Here is a 23,472-nt window from a genome sequence, read left to right on the forward strand (position 1 = left end):
TATGAAATTAAAAACTGTTCATTAGTAAAATTTACTCATGTCAATAGCCCAATGGGATACCGGCAAGGCTACCGAGTAAAGCAATGATTCAGCGATAATTTTCCAAGATCGCTAGTGGCAATGGGTAACTGCCCTACAATTTCTTCTAGATTTTAATCAAATTTGAGTCAACTTTTCCTGATAAGTAAATCAATTATCAGTGAAATCTATACCATACAATGAGTGAGAAGGGAAAAATCAAGGTCAAATTTCATTGAAAATGAACTGAATTTCACTACGAATGACCCAGTGTTTTGTTGCGCCATCTGGTGAGTGCTGGTATCCCATTTTTGAGAGCATGTCATAATTGATATGTTCCATAAACGCACATGCGCTTCACAAAGAAATGACTGCGGCTTTTTGTAATTGAACATGCATGTAATATTATGCCCAACATAAAAACCAGGTCAGGAGCAACAGGTAGCAAACGAGGTCAAATTAGATATAGAAAATGTATTACATCTGTTTCACAACAAATATTGAATGTAATCAGGAATATCTGTACTGCAATGAAAATCTAGTATTTTGCTACTAATGGCGAAAACATTTGTAAATACCTAGTTATAAGAGTGTTACATGTATATATTGTATATTGTATACTATTGAATAGTCTATATGATGTAATCTATGGAATTATTTTAATTAAAAAGCAGTTTCGCTAATTGACATTATGGCTTATATTTTCGACAATTATTTGCATCTTACAAGTTGTATGCAAAGCATACGACAAAGGACTAGATGATTAAGACAACGATCAGGATACATTAAAACTAAAACATGGAAAAGTATTTTCATTGAACCTCTTAAACATCCTTGATCTGATTAACATTTTTCAATTCCCAAGCTGTTAACATTTGTTCACTGAGTTCCCACACAGCATTTGCCAGTCGACTATTTCCTGCTTCGACGGAGGGTACGCACTGACAGACGTTGTTGAAATATTTTCCTCCAACGGTTTCTAGATCTCGTGATACTGCGCAGTACACCGACGTCGCACAACCTTGTTGCTGAAAAAAAAAAATTATATCAATTGTCTTCAAGGGTATCTTTAATTTAAAGGAAATTTTTTTTAAAGAATTATCGTTTGGACTAAGGTTTTGGTTCACAGCATACCATAGATTTAGTAAATGGCCGAACGACTGTAAAGAGTAACCTGTAGAGCCACCAGTTTCTACTCAGCTGTGTTGACATCATGTTTCCAGGATGCAATGAATTACTAGTAACATTACGTTCGTATAAACGAGAATGCAACTGATTCGATGTAAGAATATTCAAGAGCTTCGACAAATTGTAAGCTTTTATTGGCCAGAACCCATTCGCAGTTGATGGCGATAGTTTTTCATGGCTCACATTTTCAAAATTTAAATCGGTGAATCTGAAATTGGATAATCCTTTAATGTATGTACCTGCTAAGTTTAGATCATTTGGGTACATGATGGAAATCCATTTTTGATTCATGAGATTGAAGCCTACCTGTGTGATTCAGAAGAAACCCAGACAACCCGAGATGGAGACGAACTTATGAGCACATCTTGTAACAAGCTCACCAAATAGAAATGTGATAGATGATTCACTTGGAATGTCGCTTCAAAACCATCGATTGTTTGCTGCCAAGGCAAGCTAAATACAGCTGCATTCAGAATCAATACATTCAGTGGCCTGTTGGAATATAAATAATTAACAAGGAACTTTAATAAAATCTCGAGAATATTACTAGAATACATTACCCGGTAATTGACCGATTGAATAAGGGTATCATTTGTCATACCATCCTTTTGATTTATACGCCTCGGCACACTGTCTGACACTATTCAAAGACATCAAATCTATGTGTAAACTTTCCACACGAGCTTTCGGTTGCTCAGTCTTGATTGCATTGATGGCCTCTCTAGCTTTGGCTTCACTTCGACATGCCAATACAACATGCGCCCCCTGTAATGCCAGGGTTCTAGCTGTTTCAAATCCTTAAAAGGAAAAATTTCTGTTTTATTTCTTTGAATTCAACCCAAGAATGATAAGTGTCGCTTACAAAATTCTGAAAAGTCTGAAGTAGGTTGGCCACTTTCCACCCATATACAAATCCCCTGAGTCTTCCCTGTATTTTCCATGATTACACAAAAATCCATGAGTGAATTTGAGAAATGTCTAGGTTTAGAATATTACAATTCAATAATGATAAATATACACGCAGTCAATAGCATTATCCAAATTCCCTGAGTTTTCCAGGTTCTAGATTTTTCTGATGAATAATAATGCACAATTACCAATTCCACAGTTACCACCAGTAATCAGTACATATTTTGAATGAAAGTCTCTGCCTTGAACAATCTGTAAACCGGTGCTACTGCCATCGTATTTCTGACGTAATTCTCGAATTTTTGTTTCATCGATGTCTTCAATGGCAAATGCTAGTCGTGGATCTGTGAATGTTGTCTTCTGATTGATATGACTTAAATAATTGAATAATCAATAAATCATAAGTTATCATTCGATTGAGAATAAATGTTTTCAACAGGATGGCGTGGAAAAATACGAATGATACATACTCAACAAAATATGCAATCCCTTCATCAGTTACTTTGATTTCCCAACCATAAGGAAGTTCTGAAAATGTTAACATTATTGTCATTGCAAACAGTTCAATAATAGCCTGGTTTCAAATGGATTGTTGTTTCTTAATAATGTCAATACTAACCTCCAGCAACTCGTTTCTTCTTTCCAGTCTTTGGATTCTCCCATTGAGTAATTTCTAAATTATGACTGTAAATTAGAAAGAAACCCTATGTGAACTTAGTAGTTACCGTTTTACGGGATAGATGGCACCGCTGTCGAACCCGGAAGTAAACTATTTTCGTCGATAACGGGACGGATTGCTCAAAGATGAAGCGTTCCACGTGATGGCTTTGACTACGAAACGATAAAATAAATACTCTTCTTACTTAGCATAATAGACACGACCGTCTAATGTGACCCTTTCTTCCCAGCCAGCTGGAATTTCATCCTCGCTGTCCGTATCTTCGACTATGGAGGCCGCCATGATTATTATTATCCCATGACAGATCAGATAGAGGGTAGCTCCGAGGATATCCAAATCATTGCGTCCACGAGCCGCATCATAAATTCTGAGATCACTTTTTCAAAACAATGGCGGCTTCTTCGAGTAGTTTATTCTTGTCCAGTTCATGACGTTACACATGATTTTGACCAGTCTACCAGTAATATTCCAATATGAGTTCCTTTCCCGGACGCATGCAGGAGTATGCTGCTATCAGCATCGACCGTTTTGATGGTGATAATTTGAAGTCGACCGCTTTTTTTCTGTCGCATTATCATGGAGGTTAGTCACGAATTTATGTATCACTTAGTGGGTCTTAGAAAGATAAAAACAAGGAATAATACTTTATTGAGATAAAATTTTATTTTCACACAAAATCTACTACTAAATTAAAAATCGGTGGTTTGGTTTGGAAGTGTTGATATTTTTTGGTCATGTTTTCATCAATAAATAGGAAAACATATCAAAGTTAAGTGCTTTGAACTAAACTGAGTAGATAGACTTTACTGTTTGACGGAAGCTTTTTTCTTAACAACAAAAACCAGAGCTTGGTAATGTAGATAATATTGCTGGAATTCGTGTTTATTAGTTTCGCTTGTTGCGCCTTCTTTTTCCAAATCTTCCAGAAATGTTTCCATGCCCTTGAATTCTTCATGTTCCAGGTAGTCCTTGCGGAAGCACACGAAAACATAGCCCCCTGTAGAAAGATAAAATAGTCATTTATTGATTGAAAATAATCGAGCATTGTGTTTCAACTTGTTTTGTTGCCACTTTATCTTACCTGGTTTGCACATTCGCAATAGTTCCCGAATGGCTTTATATTTTGCTTGTCCTGGAACTATTGTACCACAACAAGTCACATGATCGAAGGACTCTGAAATTAAAATCATCCATCAAATTTCCATGGATATTTTGCACTCTGACTTTTCATTATGATTGATTGAATTGTTCTCAAGGACCAACAGTGTTCTTTAAGTTATTTTTATCACAAGTATGAATATTAAAGAACATATACAAAGTTTATTAGCATACTATATATTTTTTACCAGTTTCAACTGTGCAAGGTTTATTGGCTGATAGATATTCATGATAATATTTAGAGTATAGTTTATTATCCATCGCCACTTTTGCCATCCCTGTTGATGGATCAATGGCATCCATTCGACCATTGAAACCTAACTTTCTCAGCTGAAAATGTTTGACACTTTTGAGTTTGATAATATTTGAATTAAAGTGGTTAATTATAGAATATTTCAGACCTTGTCATGCAAAGCTTACCTCTTCTGCTACTAGACCAGTGCCAGCCCCAACATCAATGAGCGAACAGTTTTTATCAGAAACATACTGATTTACCATCTGCGCAGTGTGATATGGTGCCTGGTATGAAGCGCTCTTCACATCCTGAAATATCCAAAACACTGATGTATTTGAAATTTTATAGAAAAATATGTTACATGTAGTATATGTTTTGTGTATTATACCCGACCTGGTTCTGTCACAGGGACTATTGCGATCTAAAGAAGCTGTCAACCAGACTCTGGGCAAATTGCCCCAGTTCTAGCTTAGTGTCTAGATGAAGATGAAGTCTGTCAGTAGGAATGAATGGGATTCTAAAAGTGCATTTGTTATAGGCCTACCTGATTATAACCATCATTCCAGTCATCAAAGATTTTGTTCCTGGTTGCACGATCTTTACATGCCATGAGTTTTTGGAATAGATCTACAGTTTCCTGACCAGTTTTCGACATGATGGCTGTGATGTGTTTGACACTAGAAGGCTTGTGATAAAGTGAACCTGCTGATATACAGGGTGTCTCAGAAAATGTGTTACCCAAGCTTTAGGATTAATAAATTCATCAACCATAGTTTTTATTTTTTTTTCGGGGGTGAGGTTGGTAGACTTGGATGTTTGTTCGAAGATGAAGTGTTGAAATGCAATGATACGTCATGTATGGCTGAGCACTTGCATTTTTTCTGAATGGCCATATGAATGGAGTCGAACCAAATACTATTGATTTTTCCGTCGAGAATCTTTATCGTTAAATGACCAGCCTGCCATTTGAGACATTGATTTGAAATCTCACAAAATCACTGGATTTCATTCCTTGTGATATTTTCCTATGGGCAATTGTAAATATATTTTAATCATAGAATAATGAAACTTAACACATTTTTTGAGACGCCCTGTAAATAAAGACTGTTATCAAGTAGACTTTGAATACTGGAACCATACACAAAAACCTCTATTCATTATCTTCATTGGTTAAACTGAATAGGCAAACAATAGTAGTGTTCACATTACATTATTTAGAACGGTCTAAATTTGGTACATTCCAATTGTATATGATACCAGGAAGGCTAATGAGGGAAGTGAGAATTCAGTGATAATCCACCAGGATCGCTAGCGGCACTGGGTTACCGCGCTTCAATTTCCTTCTACATTTCAATCCAAGTCAACTTTTCCGATTAGTAAACCGTTTTTCAGTGAAATCAATATACTGAGTGAGAAAGGGAATCTTATGGAATCGTTCCATTTACGACGTGTTCCAATTTGGACCGACCTAAAAGACTGACCAAGGTCCATTCAAAATACTAAGTGCGACGTGATAACTATCTGTTGCCAATGTAGCAACGCGTAGGCTATGTGAATGCGCACTCTTGATTTGGCTGTTCTAAATTTGTCATGTTCCTAACTAATTATAGTGTGTACAAATCTCTGCATGGAGCGTTTGCCATTAGGATCAGCCACATATCAGGTTAGGACAAAAAGAAAAACTCAAAGAAGATACTTATATTACAAAATTTTATTTCGTACAATGAATAATAATGAAATGAAAATTTGAAAATGGAATGAATTGTAGGGTCGTAGTTTCATACGAAAAAGTAAACTGAAATTTGGTGGTTTGGTTGCTATTGTTACATTATCATGTTTTCAATGGGGAAAAAGTTCAAACTTAACTTCTTAAGTGCTTTGAACTAAACAACTGGACTAAGATATATTTTACTGTTTGACGGAAGCTTTTTTCTTAACAACAAAAACCAGAGCTTGGTAATGTAGATAATATTGCTGGAATTCGTGTTTGTTAGTTTCACTTGTTGCGCCTTCTTTTTCCAAATCTTCCAGGAATGTTTCCATGCCCTTGAATTCTTCTTGTTCGAGGTAGTCCTTGCGGAAGCACACAAAAACATAGCCCCCTTTAGAAAGATAAAATAGTCATTTATTGATTGTGAATAATCGAGCATTGTGTTTCAACTAGTTTTTATAGCTACTTTATCCTACCTGGTTTGCACATTCGCAATAGTTCCCGAATGGCTTTATATTTAGCGTGTCCTGGAACTATTGTACCACAACAAGTCACATGATCAAAGGACTCTGAAATTGAAATTGTCCATTGAATTTCCAAGGATATCTGGGGTGGATCTAGGGTCTGAATTAAATTGAATTGCAGGGAGGGGTGGAGCCCTAAAACAGGGCATGTCATAAACTTCTTATCGGAAAACATTAGCTCATTTTTGGAATTACACAGAACAAGCTTATGAATCTAAACTTTTTAGTTATCAGTTTAACAATTTTCATTTTCCTGTAAAATTTCTTGGTAACTAGACATTTTTAGGAGGGGGGGGGGGTATGCACCCCCTGCACCCTCCCCTTAGATCTGCCCCTGGATACTTTGTACTCTTGAAATCTTCTCCAAGGCCAATATTATCTGTGCACTAATTTTCATGACAAGTTTGAATATCAAAGAATATGTACAAAGTATGTTAGTATAATATGTTTTTACCTGTTTCAACTGTGCAAGGTTTATCGGCTGATAAATATTCGTTATAATATTTAGTGTATAGTTCATTATCCATCGCCACTTTTGCCAACCCAGTTGATGGATCAATGGCATCCATACGACCATCAAAACCTAACTTTCTCAGCTGAAAATGTTAGACACCTTTGAGTTTGAAAGTATTTGAATTAAACTGGTTAATTATAGAATATTTCAGACCTTGTCATGCAAAGCTTACCTCTTCTGCTACTAGACCAGTGCCAGCCCCAACATCAATGAGCGAACAGTTTTTATCAGAAACATACTGATTTACCATCTGCGCAGTGTGATATGGTGCCTGGTATGAAGCGCTCTTCACATCCTGAAATTCCCAAAACACTGACGCATTTGAAATTTTGTAGAAAAATATTTTATGTGATATCGATGTATTGATAGGCCTGGTTCTTGTGTTACAATACGGTTGATAGCTGTACATCTAAATTAGTTCAAGCTTCCTCTAGAATGAATACGAAGTCTGTCATTAGGAATGAATAAATAGGACCCTAAAAGTGCATTTGTTACATTCTGATCTAACCTACCCTATTATAGCCATTATTCCAGTCATCATAGATGCTGTTCATGTCCATATGATCTTTGCATTTCATGAGTTTGTGGAATTGATCTACGGTTTCCATACCAGTTCTCGACATGATGGCTGTGATGTGTTTGACACCAGATGGTATATAAACTGAACCTGCTGTATTATATAGGCTTAAAACCAGTTATCAAGTAGACTTTGAATGACTGGAACCAAACACAATAACCTTTGTCCGTAATCCTCATTGGTTAAACCATGGACTCTAAAACGAAGTCCATGGTTAAACTGGATAGGAAAATGATAGAACCAATTCAAACCATTAATGTCTTAGTCGGGAAATAATTGAACTTTGCCTTCGAATTACTTGAATATAGAGAACCAAGTGCCATTAGATTTATGAATTGGGAGTACCGGTAGTGCAAAAACCATGAACACCTAGCCATGGAAAATTTCCACTGATAAGTTAGTTAGTTAGTTAGTAAATCGTTGCTGTCGTATGTACATTATTTTCTTGACATTTGATATAAAGCATGAAAACATTGGAATTTTAGTGTTAAATCTATGTAAAAAGGGAAGAAATATTTTCTAGCAATCTGTGCATGATAGAAAAAAATGGTATAAGTGTCAAACCGAAAAATCAAGTACTGTGAGAAAAAGCTCTTCCTAGCCTAATTCTCCAGTACATATCAGTTAGGAAGATCATTCAATGTATTTCAAAATGCTAGTCTATGCCCGGCTCTTATAGTAATCATATATTATGATTTTCTAATTCAGATCATGTCGTTGGTCTGTCGGATCCGAAATTTGTCAGGAGATTGCAGGAAGAGTAAGTCTCACCGAGCCTTCTTAGCGTAAATTAGAAATTGCATATAACGCATACCAGTTTTCTAATATCCTTCACAGTAAGAATTGCCTCAGGTACATGTGCAATGTTTTTCTATTTTTCCATCTGTTTTCCAGCAACGATTTCCATCTTTATTGTTCTGATATTACGAAAACGCTGATTCTTGCAAATGACGATTACAAACCTATCAAACCACATATTGTAAGTGTTTATAGCAAACTACTGTGTTGTGCACCAAAATGTAGTATAAAAAAAATCTACAGATGCTAAAAAACTTTCTAAAAAGAGAAATATAAGTCACCGAACATTTGATACAGTTTTTATCAAAAATCCTTTCATTTTCTGTTTTCCAGGTGGCCTTACCAGTTGATCAGTCGACAACTATCAAGATACCTGATCTAGAGAGTTGCATTGGTCAGGTAGGCCTATGTAGTAGTACATATTTCAATTTGCCTTTCAAATCATTTCCCCAGTTATGATTCAAATATGTTTGTGTCCAAAATTAACCTTTTTTCGTTTACATCAAACATTCAGAACAAATACGATTTGATGCTATTTATTTTGTTAGGATGTTGTAGTCACATTGATACCAGCTGGGCATTGTCTTGGATCAGTGATGTAAGTATGAATCACAAACTAAAACTGACGTTAAGTATGAATATCAAGTTTTATAAAGTTGAATGAAATTTTTAGGTTCCTATTTGAAGGATGTGAAGGCACCGTGTTATATACAGGTGATTTTAGACTACCTCTTGGAAGCGCTTCAAGAATTCAACATCTTCACTCAGGAAGCAGGTACGTTACACCCCAAGATTTTTATGATAAAATCTCAATATTGAATTATGGTGTATCACGGGGATACAAAACTTTCATTAATTCCAACAAATTTTTTCTTTGGTTGTGTTTCAGACCAAAATCTCTAAAAAGTATGTACGTTGATACAACATTTTGTGTTCCTGAAGCTCGTCACATTCCAGAAAGAGACAAAAGTGTTAACGCTGTTATTTCTCTGGTTGATGAATGGATACACATCAGTCCCAGTCACTCTGTTCATCTGCAGTGTCGAGCAAGGTTCAGTTATGAATACTTATACGAAAGACTCTATGATACATTCAAGATGAAGGTTAGTTCAGTTCAAGAGAAATGGTGAGAGGTTCTGTGTACTGTATGGACCCATTGTAAATCTAGTAACTTAATAATGATAAAACTATCCTTTTTAGGTTCACGTTCAGCCGTTTCAACTTGCCCAATATGGAAATTTACCCTTTGTTTCAAAGTTCTTGACCACAGATCCCTCAGAGACCAAGATCCACTCATGCTATTGCGGGGTAAGCTATTACATCTACCGGCACCTAACTAATTGATTGAATTACCCTTTGTTTAGAAATTAAGATTAATTCTTAAGCAGAAATATGAGGTGGCTATTAGAACTACTCATCAGATTTATCCATTTCATTTTAGAAAATTGACCGTAAAACGAAAGATCGTTTGCCTTGTGGACATGTACCAAAAGATAGTTCTGATTTGAAATTACGTCTCATCAAACCTTCAACAATGTGGTTCACTAATCGTGCTGTGTCAAGGAATGATATAATAGTGAATACTACAGGAATTGATCGTGTTTGCTACTGCTTCCATTCGTCCGATACCGAGATTCAAGATTTTGTTTCATACTTGAAACCAGATAACGTCTATCCTAATGTAAAACCAGCTACTTGTTCAATGAATACGGTAATTATTTTATGTATGTATGCGGTGGTCCGCAAAGGGTATTTTTTGCTACAATGTAGAAATACTTGTTCTTTCTGATATTAGTTGCTACAAAACCAACTGCTTGACAAGGAAAAATATATTGATTTAAATCATTGTTTGATTTAGGTGGAAGAAAGACTTCAGAAATTTCTTACTACTGAAAATTTTGACCAAAACCTTCCTGTTACTCCCTGTAAAGATGAACAACCTCTTGGGATGATTAGGAAGCGTAGGCTTTCTAGCGGTAAGTGAGGCATTCCAAAATGAACAAAATTCTGTAGTTTGTAGTTACCGGTAGATATGCAATTATTTCAATCATTTCACAATTTTAGGTGTTGTATATCGAAGTTGTGACGATGACGATGACTTTGATTCAGGAGTGATCTCCAGCAATAAGAGAGTATGTCAAAAGTCCTCGACAGAAAATGATTTATTCATTTCACCGACGAAAAGTGTGGCCAGTTTTGGGTCGGAATATCGATCGTTCAGTGGGAGTGAACTCGACTTGTTCAGCGACGAAGAGAAAGAAGATGCTGGTGCAAAGTCAGCAAGTCAGCAAAGTCTTCTAGCTTATATAAGTGATGATGAGGACTGCCTAGACCGAATAGATAATGCTGTAGGGAATGCTGAATGTAATGAAAGGAAATCGCTCGAGAGGACACAAACTGGAATTGATGGAAATGGAATTGAATTTCAGAAAGATTCTAACACCTCGGAGAGCTGTCAAGATGAGTGTATAAAGGATGATTTGGAGGTTGGTCGTTGTGTTAATTATGAAACTGGTAAATATAACATGGATTTTGATAATAAGTCTCAGGAGAATGAAAATGCTATTTCTACTAATGATTCTGAATTGTTGAAGGTGACTACTGAAAGTGATCCAAAGGATAATGGTAGCATTGTTGGCGATGAGATTGATCTTTCAAAGGTTGTAAACGACAGTGTTGATACTGATAAAAGTAATGTGAATCAAGTTGTTGGATCAGTGCAATCCAAGGATAATGAACTCGAAAAAAAAAAAGGTGATAGTCATACTGTTAAAAATGATACGGAAATGGTGAAACCAGGGACTTCCATGACAATATGTGATGAAGATGATGATGTTATGTGCACTGGTGAAAAACTAGGCAATCCTCAGTTTGTTCGTATTGCTATTGGAAATGAAAATAAGTTAGTTCCTTTAAGCGTTGCTCAACATTTGATAAAAAGTAATAGATTTAGTAAACGCATAGTCAAACAGGGATTTGTTATTCCATCGGTGAAAAAACATAAAGCGAAACCTAATTTCATCGATCTGACTGAAGATTCGGATGATATTTCCGAAAATGGAGATGAAAATTTGACGTTTTTCGATGCCGAGGAAGAACACGATGTTACGGATGAAGAAGCGCCTGGGAGTATTTATTCGAATGAGGTGATAATACCAGCAGATGGAGGAACTCAAAATTTTCCTCGCAGAATCGATCGAGGTATGCATTGCATTAGTAGTGACGAGGGAGGAGATTCAGATTTGAATGAACATGAATTTCTAACGATGGATGACGATGAAAGTGACAATTCACAGCAATTCATATCCACACACTGCTGTCGCTATGTTAATGCTGTTGCGGACAATGATATGTTTGATTCAACTGATTATGACACCGATCATGACGATGATACGTCTATTTTAGCGAAGCACAGGAATTCATATAGTTCGATCAGAGCGTCTGAAAAATATGGACAACATACACGGCCGATTGAAAGCCATAGTAAAGAATATTACAGATCGTTGCCTAAACCTTCAACGAATGTGAATGATGATAGCATTATTGTGTTAGATTCGGATTCTGATAGCGAAATTGATACAAACAGGAAAATCAGTGATACCACTGAATATATTGGTGCTGAACGGGTGTCTGATATTAAGAATTCTTGTATTAAAGTGGGACGTGATGATTTGAATCACTGCATATCTCAACAATCACATAGTTCAGCTGATGATACTGAATTAAATGGCAGAAATGTTACAAATCAAAAGTTGGAAAAAACGAGTACTGATACCGGTGAATGTTTATCACTTGTAACAACAGAAAAGGTGAATTGGGCAGAATTGGAGCGAACAATGTCAGGGTCGCATTCTGATTGGCCGACAATCAATTGTACCACAACTGATGGCGATGATGTGGTTAGTGAAATGAAAAATCACGGTACCGTTTTGGATAAAAGTGTTGAATCAGTTAATGACGTTAGTAATGAAATCTTCTTGAACGAAACTGTTGCAATAGAATATGACCAAGATACAACTATAGAACTTGATGCACCGCAATCTAGTACCGGTAGTGGAGAAGAGAAATTATCTAATGAAAGACAGGAATCTACCGAAAAAAAAAACAATGAAGAGAAAAGGCATTTACTTGTTGCTGAGACCGAAATAAATGTCTCGGAGAACTCAGTTCAGACTGCTGAATGAGTGCTATGGAGAACATGCATAACAATGTTTCTTATTTCACTGATAATAGTGCATTAAAAAAACAAGGCTTATTTGTGAAATTATGTCTGCTTCCTGGATGCTTGTCTTGCATCTTGTCATTTACATTACAAGAAATGGGGGAGATGAAACATTAGATAATTTTGGTTTTAAACCCATTGCATTAATTGACAAAGCTCATTACATGTAACTCACATGTAAGCCACTAAGTTAACAGGCAAGATGATAAAACATAGTATTAAAGCCTTCCCTTTGGCTTGAACAACTGCCAATTCACTATGTACACCGTATATTTCAATTGTGATTCACTAAACAATGTATGAACTTGTGCAATGATATTTTTTGTTCTATGAATTGATCGTTTTTAGGTTTTTGATTTGAATGCTGTTTACACAATGAGGAATGAATCATACAATAAAACTTTCTGCAGTGTTATGATCACCAGAAAAGTAGATATGTGCACGTTAAATGTTTCAATTAGTTTTGGATTTTCTTAAAATTTTCTTTATTTTCCTTGATTCATGTTCTGTTTGTTATAATTCATGTTACCTTGTTTTAAACCGACTGTAGCTAATTCATCTTTCATTTATTACGTACGCTTAAAATTTAAATTTTTCAACCCCCCTCCCCCTCTGTACGCAAAATCGGCATTTTTTTTCATATACATTAAGCATTACAGTATGCATTTGCACAATTGCACTGACCCCTCCCCCTCCCCTAATGCGTACGTAATAAATGAATGATCCCTTATAAAGAAATCTTTGCCGTTCTAGTGCAATTGCCATCTAGATAATGTCCTTCAAATTGAACTGATCTGTATCGAGTGGGTTTACATTTGTAGTGGAATGAGCAGCTGTAGCACATTATGTTATTATTCGTTCTCGCACTCTTGATCAATTGTTGTAATTAGATGATGGAATATATTTATTCAGTATTTTGTAATTCCTGGTTTTTATTGTTTTTAGCGCACTGCGAGGTGTTTACTTTTTGCATGTTGTCCATCCATCCGTGAATCTATTTTTGGGGTTCTAAGTTTCAATACATTTTGATGTATGGTTTTGGTATTTGGTTTATGTATACCCTGGATACATCTGCAGCCCAAAAATTGGCCCTATCTATTGGAATCAAGGTGGCTGACTTGGATAATTTTGAAGCCAATTTGATCAATACAATAAACAAAATAACAAAGATCTTAGACATAGGGATTGACAGCCAGGAGAAATGCAACAAACCGCGTACATACATGAACAGATTTTATTGATATAAAACTCAAACATAAATATGATTCAAACTGCAAAATATGGTTAAGTACACTATAATTTATATCATTAAGATTTCTCTGGAATGTTTTGTTATTTGATAACTTTTTCATTATAATTAGCACCAAAACAATAATTTGTCTGCTGTCAGCAGCTTCTAAGTTTAAAAAATTACAGAATTGCATAATCTTGTTTACTCCCCTTTCCCCAGGATTCATAAACTAGTAAATTAATAAATAAAAAAATTTATACATTTCCTGAGTTATCTAGAATTATAAAATTATACGTTGGTAATAATATGTATTAAAGTACTTATTAAAATGTAAATTGAGTCAAGGTTACATGGGAATATGGATTAAAACTGATCTATACTAACTCTACATGTACACTTGTAAAATGCTACATATAATAAGTGAAGATTACACGCTACAGCGGGAACCTTGTTATGACGAACTTCAGGGGACAAGAAAACATGTTCATTTATATCCAGCATGAAATTATTAAAAGTGTCCTATCAATGTGGTGAAAATCTACGTTCGTAAAAACCGTTATAACGAGGTTCCGCTGAAATAGCCATGATCAGTATATCTAAAAAAAGTTCCAACTTAATGCGTTTCATCAATGAAATCCCCACAATAAATAAATCAGCCTAAAATTTTAAATTCTTGAGAAGAATAATACTTTTCTATACAAACGTATACACACTTCTATTCAAGAACTTTACATCTTTAGCTGAATTATTGTGGGATTTCTCTCATATATTCATCTTGCACAGATATTGTGTATTTTATCAACTTAACAGAAATAACAAAGTTCAAGTGGATGAAAAAAATACTGCCTTATCCACATGTACAGTTCGAGTTTTTCTGCTTTGTTTCGTCGGCATGACTTACAATTACACGGTCGCCTTGAATTTTTAAAAAGGCTGGCATTTCATGTTTGGCATTCAAGTCTATGAGTAACTTTTCCGCAATTTTGTAAAACGCTTCCTCAACACCTTCGCCTGTTAAAGATAAATCATTTAAAAATCAAATTGTAACGTAACCTCATTAGAATTTACACGAATACAATAACTTAATGAGTAAGCCTATCTAAGAAAATCTCAAACAAATTGAGGATACATAATTACTGGTATATTTGCATGTAATATAATAGAATGCTTTTAGCGAGTACAATAAATCAGTTAACTTTTGATATTATTTTTTTTCAATGAAATTCAACGATGTTTAAAAATTTAGTCAAGGCAATAGGAAAATTATTAAATGAATATCAGTCTTTACCTGTTTTGGCAGAAAGAGTAAATGCTAAGTCAATACAATAAATGGATTTGAAATCATCTATGGCATCTGGTTTGATTTCAGAACCAAGATCACATTTGTTTCCTATTAAAAGTTTTAATGCTGGAAAAAAACAACAGATAACAAAAATTATAGTAAAATAGGGGGCAGGAGTTACAGAATTGGAAACTAAAATGTGTCTATCTTACCACCAAAAGGTGCATAGGCGTTAGCGTCATCTACCCATTTCGGCAGAAAGTGTAATGATGATGGATTGTCAACACTGTACAAGACAACAACTGCATGAGCATTACGATAGTAATTCAGTGTTAAAGTTCTGAATCTCTCTTCACCAGCTGTATCCCAAACGGTAAACTACATAGAATAATGCAATACGTGTTGCAGGATCTGGTCATCCTTATTACCGAGATGACCCGCACGATCGAGGTACAAATTGAAGACTTGTATTATTTATAAATGTCTAATGTCAATTTCAACCCTACTTGAGAGCATTCCGGGTGGCCTAGCTCGCTAATTTTCGGTAGTACATACCTGATAAAGGTCTTAATGGGACCAGAAAGGACTGGCAGTCGACTTAAAACAGTACCTAGGCTAGCCGTTGTTCCTCGCAGGGAACCGTAACGACTGGTATTCAGACTATCTATCAGGTAGGCCTATGTACCGTCAAAACTGGTTGAGCTAGGCCACCTGATGAGCTCTCAAGTCAAGTTGAAATAGACGTAGGCCTAGTATATTAGAATAGAAAGAACATTTGAATTGAATAAGAATGAAAGAAAGTCTGAAAACACTTGCCGAAATTTTATGATTACCAACTGTCACTATCTTGGAACAACTATTAACGACGTTATTTTTTTTAACCGATTCTTTGAAATCGTTGTCGCGAAGTCTATAAAAAAGCGAAGTCTTCCCTACTCCCACTTCGCCTAATAAAACTACTTTGAAAACAGGTCCCTCAGTTCCACGGCCAGCGGCCATTTTGTTCAATCACATGACCTTTGCCTATAGGGCCTATGTTATTATAGACTGGTTGCCTGTCTCATTCAATATACCGGCCTTTTTATGAACCAGCAAAATCGAAATAGATTAGCTATTTAGATTATATAGCCGATTAGTGTCAATTAGCATAACCGGGTATGTTGGTTGATAAAAACGCCAGGTAGAAATTATTCAATTATGGCCTACTCAGCAGCGACTTCTACCGAGAACACCATATCGGTTGGATTAGTAGATAATCGGCATACTTGCTCGCCGAGCGAGTATGCTGAGTATGCTAATCGATTATGATAACCAATGTTCATAAAAATGACGGATCATGACATAATCCATGCTCATAAAAACGTTTTGCATACTCGAATATACTAATCGAGTGTTCATAAAAAGGCCTTCATAAAAGGCCTCTAATTGAAGATATACACCGGTAACCAGTCTAATGTTATTAGGGACTATTAAACATTATTATTATTATTAATGGTTACCCTGGCCCTAAAACAATCACCTGAAATATTGAATTGACGGTATCAGGATGTCAGTTTCTTCTGAGCTCACCAGAAGAACGCTTTTACACCCATCATCAAGATCATTAAAACTGGGAGAGATTATATCTTAAGGTATTGATGCATCTAGATAGGAAATGTATTTCGTTAACTCCCGGGCACCACGGGCAGAATCTTTCGTTTGCTGGTTTTTTGTACCTGCCTCTCTATTTCCAAGTTATGATTAGAGATACGCAGTTTTGCAAAGGACGATGAGGCCGGCTCTGTCCATGAGACCCGGTCACGCATTGATCAAATGTTTCTTTGCTCTGGTCCAATTCATCTGCCCTGCTCCATCCCGTCGCTGTGTCCAAAATTGAACTGCCGCGGCCGGCGGGGAACACACTCGTCGTGAATAAAAAAGAAACAAACTTTGCTCGAACACGGAAAGTGTTATCATAAAAGATATCAAATCTATCATTAGTAGGTTCCATCATTGGAGTTTGATGGGGTGGGTTTCCATTTGATTCGACTAGTTTACACGAGCAGTGAGGTCTGCGGCAGCCCCCCCCCCCCTGTTCGAACACATGTATTTGTTTACAAATATACTGAGCAAGAGCATGCGCACTGGGAATAAAATGGCGGAAACTCTCTTGTGAAAAAAACGCAAAATGGGCAAGCTCCGAATCCGATTTCCGGGTTTTCCTCAACAGCACCAACGCCATCTGTAGATGAAGCAAAATGGCGAACGCCGATAAATTAACGGACGATGAACTACGCCAGGAATTAGTGACCCATGGTCAGGATGTAGGACTGATATCGGATGCAACTCGCCATGTTTGGGTTAAGAAACTACTCAAGCTGAGAGCTGATAAAAAACAGACTAAAGTAGCTCCAATCTCGAAAAAATTAATCGGTTTTAGTTCCGATGAAAGCGATGATAACGCCGCCGAACGCGAGCAGAAGCCGCAGAAACCGGCCTCGAAAAAAGGAAGGTCGACAAAAAGCTCTTCTACAACCGCCAAACGACGCCAAAGTAAAACTACCAATTCTTCCTTACCGTCCAATTCTAATGGTAATGATTCATACAATTTCAAAACGCCCGCAAATATCGATTCAACACGCGCGACAAGAAAGTCGGGTAACGCTGTAACAAGCGATTTTGCCATCGATTCTGATCAGTCGCTGAAATCAACGAAACCAAAATCGCGATATTCGCACGACGACATTCTTTCATTGCCGAAAGTTCCGTCGGATAACTTCGATTCGACCGACGCCGATGATACAGATATCGACGATATCGCGCGATCTCCTCCGATTATGTTCACTGCCGAAACGAATACGAGTCCGTATTTAGACAGAACGTTCCCGAGTCCGCCACCGCCATCGAAGTCATTGTCGAATCATTGCAATGATCGCGAAAACGAACGAGGCTGGCTGAGCAACGATGAATCGGGAAACTACACACCGCCGTCTATCTCGGCGAGGGCGACATTGCGTAATACACGCGATTGGCTGAAGAGCGACATCGCGCCGGCTCGGCAGAGATTGATCAGCGGACGGAGATCGTATCAAAATCATCACGATTCGTTGATGCCGCGGAAAGCGCTGTTGTCGGATGAAGAGAAAATTCGCGAATGCGGGTTTAAAGTTTCCGAGGAGGATTCGTCGACGTCGTACTCTCAATATTTCTCATTGGTGCTCGTCGTTATCGTCGCCTTATTTTTCGTTCTGCTCGGAGCTGCGTATTATTTGAAGTGGAGTCACGGCGGAGTGCTTTCCGGAATCGTTCAGAAACCAGTGAATAAATCTGTATGTATACTAGATAGTTTTATCGTGTGCAGAAAAAATAGGGTGGCCGCTTACCTGGAACTGGGGGAAAGCCAGGGACTTTTCTTTAAAAAAGTCGGGGAATTTTAGCAGATTAAGTCAGGGAAAACAATGTGCGTATTGGGGAAAAGATAGGAAAAGCACGTCAAATAAGACAAGTGGCCACCCTGAAAAAACGAAGAAATGATCATTTAGAATATTCTCTGATATTTCAGCCTGAGTTTTATGCTGCCGTTTTGATGGACCATCTGAGTCAGCTAAAAGGTGAGTTTTATCTTTGTGATTTTACCGAATTGTGGTTCAGGTTAGTTCACTGTTTCAGTTTTCGATTATTATTGAATTATTATGATTACAGGTAGTGCAGAATGTGGCTATCTTGATGACGCAAAATTATCCAAATTGCACGCGAGACGATTCCTCGAAAGCAGTTACGCATTCGATTCAAAAAGCAATGGTGGCGAAGATTGGGATTTAGTTTTGAAAAAAATCAAAGATGGTGCGAAGTATATCAGGTACGTATTTGTTGATAAAGCCAAATACACGCGTTGCTTCTGTTTTTCCCTGCGTTTCGTGCATTGGGCTTTAGGATCTCTCCACTATTTTTAAAAGAAAATGGTTTAGACTTTTAAGATATTATGAAAATCTTCTATTTGCTAGGTTGACCGATAAAGATGAGTTGCAGGTTACAAAGTTGGATGAAATCCGATTTCTGGAGTGGGATTCAGATGTACGACCACCCCATCGATCGCTTATGTGCCGCTTGAAGAAATCCATGAAAAAAGTCCTCACTGGTGTACTCATTTTTATTGCCTGTAAGTTAAGCAAAATAGCAACCCCTAAATTGCAAGCGATGATACTATCCCTGCAATAGTGGCTTTCATAATGCTCATATTGTAGTGCACCATATTTGAAGTCGTGGATATTACTGGAAATGAATGATTTAATTATTTTGTTTATTGTAGTTATATTCGTAGTAGCCACCGTATACGCTATAGTCAGATATCGTCAGTTCGTCAAAGAAAAAGAAAAGCAGAAGGTGTACAATTTAGTTGAACGCATTATTGGTAAGTTTTCTGAAGAAAAATAAGTGCTCAATTTGACTGAACTCAATGTTTCATGTGTGTATTGTAAGTACTTCTTGGAGGCATTGACAATGATATTTCTTGAAGCTGCTGAACGTTTGTATATATTTTTTTTGTGTGGATGATTTTGTAGATTTATTGAAACAGCAGTATGAGGATAGTCTGGAGAAAAAAGAAATCAGTGCTTATGTTCCGATTCCCCACGCAAGAGATGTGCTTATTCCAATGCAAGATAGGTAAGCGACTATGAAACTTGTCTGTGTTGGACCAGCACTGGCTGCCATTATTGTCCTCTAATTCTAGCCACAAGTGAATGATTTGATTTTTTTCCATTGCATTTCAAATTGCAGACAGAAGATGATGGGTCTATGGGAGAAAGCAGTGCATTTTCTTGATGCCAATGAGTCCAGAGTTCGCATTGACATTCAAACAATTGACGGTGAGGAGTATGAATGCTGGAAATGGTTACATGCTGGTCCAACTGCTGGTCGGAGAGTTTGGCAAGGACAAGGTTTGTAGATGTTTTTACATTCTTACCGTTGTACAATTGGCAAAATTTTGCATAGGTCTATCTAGATCTTTCAAAGAACTGTAAATGATAACGAAATTTTGGTTTTTATTCAGCGTTCGGTGAACATGCTGATAACAGTAATGCTATTCCATATAGTCCGACCCCGTGTCTGAAAGTACGAAGTATGTTCGACCAAGAAATGTAAGTAGCGATTACAATTATCAGTACTGTGTGATTAGACTCGCTTTACTATTGTTAAGTATTTTTCGTGTTTTATTATCGCAGGGAATATGGAGAGGACTGGCATATTTACATACAAGACGCTATTCTAGAGAAATGTTTTCCTACATGTCCCGATGGCATAGTTCATATTGCTGTTGATAAAAACTCTAACGAGGTTTGTCTTAGTTTCTTGGAAGCTTAACGTATGGGTTTGGGCAGCTTTTCATTCGAATTGAATTATCCTATTCTTTCATACGTGTATTGTCTGTATTATTTTTAACAGGGGTGTGTCTACATAAAGTGTTCTTCATGTGAGGCAGCTGGAAGATGTTTTAAATCTTTGCATGGATGGTGGTTTGATCGTAAGTTTTGTGAATTCGGTAATTTATCTTCACTACGCTCGTGTACCTTAGTGTCAAAATCATTGCTTTTTTCAGGACAATTAGTTACGGTGAAGTTTCTGCGTTTAGAGCGCTATCATCAACGCTTTCCGCACGCAGTTGACTTGACAATGCCTCTCAGACCATCAAACGACGAATGTCAATCCATGTCGGAGCCATTTCATCGGTCGGCGTTGGAATGTTCTTGAGCTGTATTCACCTGTGTGCGTGTGTGAGAAGCTGTATCTTCTTATTGATTAGAAAACAAGTTGTAGGTTGTATACGACATATTTTACAGCATAGTTCATGAGTATGTTGTTGTAGTTATCATCCGATAACGCGAAAACCTTTTTGAAAATAAAAAAAATCTTTTCATTCCAAAATTGAGACCAAATACCTGATTTCAACCACATCTTGTATGTGTCTAGATGCTGTAAAGTAAAGCAAGTGTATTATTGAGAGAATTTTCCAAATTAATAGATGGATGCACTATTTAACTTGGCTTCATCGTCGCGGCAAAGTTGAAGCCAGCTTAAATGTGGATTAACGCATTTGTTAAAGTTCAAGTTTATGTTGTTTAGCTATTGGCCGTTTGCCTGTTCATCATCGTTTATGATTATGATTGTACATAGAAAGAATTTAGCTGATATCGCTTGGTTCCCATCCACCATATCCAGATTTGAAAATATTTGATCTATCATGATTCATGCACATTCATTGAACTACCCTTCGTCGGAGATTCTACTGCCCCGTGTAAATTTTGGTATTGCTTTCCGCGCATATAGATAGATGGAGTCCAATATATCTGTCTTACCATTGCTACCTCGATATGTAATTTTCATTGTGATGGATTGGTAACTTGGGAACTAGCCTTCGATCGACCATGATCTTAGTTCAGCCTGTAACCGCGTGAAAGTGTGCTCTTTAAAGAAAAGATTAACTTACTTGCTTCAAATCCCAGCTTCGCATTTCTTAGTAAACTTACTACCGACTCAAGATTATCACGCTTGTACCTAAACAAATATGTGCTTTTAAAACATTAAGGTATGGAATTTGTAGTATGCTAGATATTGTATTGTACTTCTGTAGTCAAAATGCGACGTAGCTTACATGAAAGACAAAAGTTTGTTGTCTCTAATTATAGTGATGATACGGTAATAATAATGATACCTTTTATTAATAAGATGCCTTTTCTCAGCTTCTAGTTTGTATTGAGCTATATATTTTTTACTTCAAATTATGCCTTTATGAAAAATGCATGCGGTAATATTGTTGAGAATGAAATATGTACCCGGTAAGTTGAATGTTTGGTCTGTGCTGATGGATGCTGTCTATTTGGGCCATATTTTGTATGCTAGCATGTTTTATAGCGGAAATGTTAGAGTGATAATTGGACAAGGCGAGAAATCATATTTTTTTGCAAGGTTGGAAAAACTGCATCACCACCCTTTTATGGTACACGCATTTCAAAATCAGCTTGATTAGTTTAAATTTTTGGCCAAGCGGGCTATAGCATCACTTTTTTAACCTGTTCATTTAACTCAAACTTTATTCTTTAACCATAAATTTGATGGTCTGCTTTTCATTTTTTTTTTTCATGGTTATATCTGTTAAATGAATTATGATAGGCACATACATCCCCTTCACAAATTCATCACGAGTCTTGGTCTTTATAATAACTTGTAATTTTTTTCTAAGGTTAGAGGGAACTTTTCCTTATGAATGCTGAACGTTAGTATTATTAAATTCTATTCGCTGACTGACAGGATTATTTTCTAGCTGTAACGTAAAAGCGCCATCTGATTCAATATGGCTGCTGTGCTATCTTCCATGAAATCACATCATGTAAATTAGTTCTTCGCTGCTGTGGCCAACTGGCAGTAGGCATGAGGTCTACGATCCCTTGTTTCTGAACGGCTTGTTGTATTTTAGATGAGAGATAATCCTGACAGCATGTTATGGGACTCTATAACTTTTTGTTTTTTTTGAAGTTTCTCCGTTGGTAAAGTGATTTGGGCATTAAACGTATGAAGATGCAGGGATGTACAGAAGACATGTCTGGCCACATATATATGTATATGCATGTATGTATGTATGTATGTCTGTATGTGAATTCGTATATACATAGATACATACAATGCAACATTATTGTAAAGTTTGTTTATAATTGTTATTCTAATCAAAGGATCGAGGACGGACAAGTTGTCTTTTTCCACGATGGAAACTTGAGGGGTCTATAACGTGTTCGTATACATATGATGCTGCACAGCATTAGTAGAAAAATAGCATAGATGAAAAATGATTAGGGAAATCAAAAGACAACTTGTCTGATGTTGTGAATATATATATATATATATATATATAATCATCAATATTATTATTATATTTTGGGTATATAATAAGTATCATTATTATTGTAAAGCTTAATATCTGAAGGCTATGATTAAAAGAAAACTTGTAAATAAATGATGGTAATTAATACGATATCATTGAATGTGGCTCGATTTGTAATTTGAATTAGATTTCATCGGTTAAATTTGATTGATATGAATGAGTGTATGTAATGCCCTTTGATAATGCATTATGTGTTTTGTAGTAGCCTTCGAATCATTATTAGATTTAATTAGTGAAATATAGAAGTATTATTATGGTGTTTCAGTAAAATCCTTCTCTTTTCGTTGTTTGTTCTTATTATGGTGACAGAAACAAAACAACTTAAAGGTCACCGAAACAAAATTCCTCTAAAGAAAATATTATGATGACAACTTGTTTTGGTGCACTTGATCCGTTTTACTTTTCGCTAAGTCGAGTCTATACTGCCGGCTGGTTCGTGAAACGGTAAATGAGCATGTTATTTTGACTATGCAGCGAACATCAGTAATTTCCTCCACATTATGTGAAGGTC

The 23,472-nt window shown here is 36.5% G+C and overlaps 6 protein-coding genes across 6 annotated transcripts; 2 read left to right on the plus strand and 4 right to left on the minus strand.

Moving 5' to 3' along the window:
• Nucleotides 1-28: 28 nt before the first annotated feature.
• LOC141902562 (WW domain-containing oxidoreductase-like) lies at nt 29-3,114 on the minus strand. The gene is made up of 8 exons (XM_074790353.1): nt 2,979-3,114; nt 2,735-2,799; nt 2,586-2,643; nt 2,304-2,488; nt 1,808-2,003; nt 1,513-1,698; nt 1,153-1,414; nt 29-1,046 (listed from the first exon to the last, which is right to left on the minus strand). Exons 1-8 carry the CDS (start codon nt 3,074-3,076, stop codon nt 843-845), a joined length of 1,254 nt encoding a protein of 417 aa, XP_074646454.1. The 5' UTR covers nt 3,077-3,114; the 3' UTR covers nt 29-842.
• Nucleotides 3,115-3,178: 64 nt separating this feature from the next.
• LOC141902561 (protein artemis-like) lies at nt 3,179-11,044 on the plus strand. Its single transcript, XM_074790351.1, has 12 exons — nt 3,179-3,376; nt 8,222-8,273; nt 8,408-8,492; nt 8,645-8,710; nt 8,860-8,909; nt 8,985-9,086; nt 9,201-9,414; nt 9,512-9,619; nt 9,753-10,022; nt 10,170-10,287; nt 10,376-10,825; nt 10,906-11,044. The coding sequence occupies exons 1-12, from the start codon at nt 3,268-3,270 to the stop codon at nt 10,914-10,916; spliced, it is 1,635 nt and encodes a 544-aa protein (XP_074646452.1). The 5' UTR covers nt 3,179-3,267; the 3' UTR covers nt 10,917-11,044.
• On the minus strand, nt 3,445-4,872 carry LOC141902531 (methyltransferase-like protein 27). Its single transcript, XM_074790305.1, has 5 exons — nt 4,732-4,872; nt 4,373-4,495; nt 4,141-4,282; nt 3,876-3,968; nt 3,445-3,791 (listed from the first exon to the last, which is right to left on the minus strand). The coding sequence occupies exons 1-5, from the start codon at nt 4,840-4,842 to the stop codon at nt 3,598-3,600; spliced, it is 663 nt and encodes a 220-aa protein (XP_074646406.1). The 5' UTR covers nt 4,843-4,872; the 3' UTR covers nt 3,445-3,597.
• On the minus strand, nt 5,950-7,586 carry LOC141902530 (methyltransferase-like protein 27). Its single transcript, XM_074790303.1, has 5 exons — nt 7,449-7,586; nt 7,109-7,231; nt 6,877-7,018; nt 6,375-6,467; nt 5,950-6,289 (listed from the first exon to the last, which is right to left on the minus strand). The coding sequence occupies exons 1-5, from the start codon at nt 7,557-7,559 to the stop codon at nt 6,096-6,098; spliced, it is 663 nt and encodes a 220-aa protein (XP_074646404.1). The 5' UTR covers nt 7,560-7,586; the 3' UTR covers nt 5,950-6,095.
• Nucleotides 11,045-13,805: 2,761 nt separating the features above from the next.
• On the minus strand, nt 13,806-16,053 carry LOC141902012 (ras-related protein Rab-1C-like). Its single transcript, XM_074789637.1, has 4 exons — nt 15,863-16,053; nt 15,259-15,424; nt 15,053-15,172; nt 13,806-14,775 (listed from the first exon to the last, which is right to left on the minus strand). The coding sequence occupies exons 1-4, from the start codon at nt 16,043-16,045 to the stop codon at nt 14,612-14,614; spliced, it is 633 nt and encodes a 210-aa protein (XP_074645738.1). The 5' UTR covers nt 16,046-16,053; the 3' UTR covers nt 13,806-14,611.
• Nucleotides 16,054-17,198: 1,145 nt separating this feature from the next.
• LOC141902742 (inner nuclear membrane protein Man1-like) lies at nt 17,199-23,214 on the plus strand. The gene is made up of 11 exons (XM_074790607.1): nt 17,199-18,354; nt 18,588-18,636; nt 18,728-18,884; nt 19,030-19,184; nt 19,335-19,436; nt 19,588-19,690; nt 19,805-19,965; nt 20,079-20,166; nt 20,251-20,362; nt 20,471-20,549; nt 20,625-23,214. Exons 1-11 carry the CDS (start codon nt 17,284-17,286, stop codon nt 20,774-20,776), a joined length of 2,229 nt encoding a protein of 742 aa, XP_074646708.1. The 5' UTR covers nt 17,199-17,283; the 3' UTR covers nt 20,777-23,214.
• The last annotated feature ends 258 nt before the right edge of the window (nt 23,215-23,472 follow it).

Source organism: Tubulanus polymorphus, chromosome 3 (genome assembly GCF_964204645.1).
Source record: "Tubulanus polymorphus chromosome 3, tnTubPoly1.2, whole genome shotgun sequence".
Classification (NCBI taxonomy): Eukaryota; Metazoa; Nemertea; class Palaeonemertea; order Tubulaniformes; family Tubulanidae; genus Tubulanus; species Tubulanus polymorphus.

Bases quoted from the DNA above. Each gene is read 5' to 3' on its own strand.
- LOC141902562 (XM_074790353.1), bottom strand. From the start codon at position 3,076: ATGGCGGCCTCCATAGTCGAAGATACGGACAGCGAGGATGAAATTCCA. The intron at 2,800-2,978 runs GTAAGAAGAGTA...TCTAATTTACAG, and splicing joins GGTCGTGTCTATTATGCTAA to TCATAATTTAGAAATTACTC. The intron at 2,644-2,734 runs GTTAGTATTGAC...TAACATTTTCAG, and splicing joins GAAGAAACGAGTTGCTGGAG to AACTTCCTTATGGTTGGGAA.
- LOC141902561 (XM_074790351.1), top strand. From the start codon at position 3,268: ATGAGTTCCTTTCCCGGACGCATGCAGGAGTATGCTGCTATCAGCATC. The intron at 8,711-8,859 runs GTAGGCCTATGT...TTATTTTGTTAG, and splicing joins TAGAGAGTTGCATTGGTCAG to GATGTTGTAGTCACATTGAT. The intron at 9,415-9,511 runs GTTAGTTCAGTT...TATCCTTTTTAG, and splicing joins ATGATACATTCAAGATGAAG to GTTCACGTTCAGCCGTTTCA.
- LOC141902531 (XM_074790305.1), bottom strand. From the start codon at position 4,842: ATGTCGAAAACTGGTCAGGAAACTGTAGATCTATTCCAAAAACTCATG. The intron at 4,496-4,731 runs GTAGGCCTATAA...TGGATATTTCAG, and splicing joins GGAATGATGGTTATAATCAG to GATGTGAAGAGCGCTTCATA. The intron at 3,969-4,140 runs GTAAAAAATATA...TTTTAATTTCAG, and splicing joins ACCTTGCACAGTTGAAACTG to AGTCCTTCGATCATGTGACT.
- LOC141902530 (XM_074790303.1), bottom strand. From the start codon at position 7,559: ATGTCGAGAACTGGTATGGAAACCGTAGATCAATTCCACAAACTCATG. The intron at 7,232-7,448 runs GTAGGTTAGATC...TGGGAATTTCAG, and splicing joins GGAATAATGGCTATAATAGG to GATGTGAAGAGCGCTTCATA. The intron at 6,290-6,374 runs GTAGGATAAAGT...ATCTTTCTAAAG, and splicing joins ATTGCGAATGTGCAAACCAG to GGGGCTATGTTTTTGTGTGC.
- LOC141902012 (XM_074789637.1), bottom strand. From the start codon at position 16,045: ATGGCCGCTGGCCGTGGAACTGAGGGACCTGTTTTCAAAGTAGTTTTA. The intron at 15,173-15,258 runs GTAAGATAGACA...GTTTTTTTCCAG, and splicing joins CGCCTATGCACCTTTTGGTG to CATTAAAACTTTTAATAGGA. The intron at 14,776-15,052 runs GTAAAGACTGAT...TATCTTTAACAG, and splicing joins TACTCTTTCTGCCAAAACAG to GCGAAGGTGTTGAGGAAGCG.
- LOC141902742 (XM_074790607.1), top strand. From the start codon at position 17,284: ATGGCGAACGCCGATAAATTAACGGACGATGAACTACGCCAGGAATTA. The intron at 19,185-19,334 runs GTAAGTTAAGCA...TGTTTATTGTAG, and splicing joins TGTACTCATTTTTATTGCCT to TTATATTCGTAGTAGCCACC. The intron at 20,167-20,250 runs GTAAGTAGCGAT...TTATTATCGCAG, and splicing joins AGTATGTTCGACCAAGAAAT to GGAATATGGAGAGGACTGGC.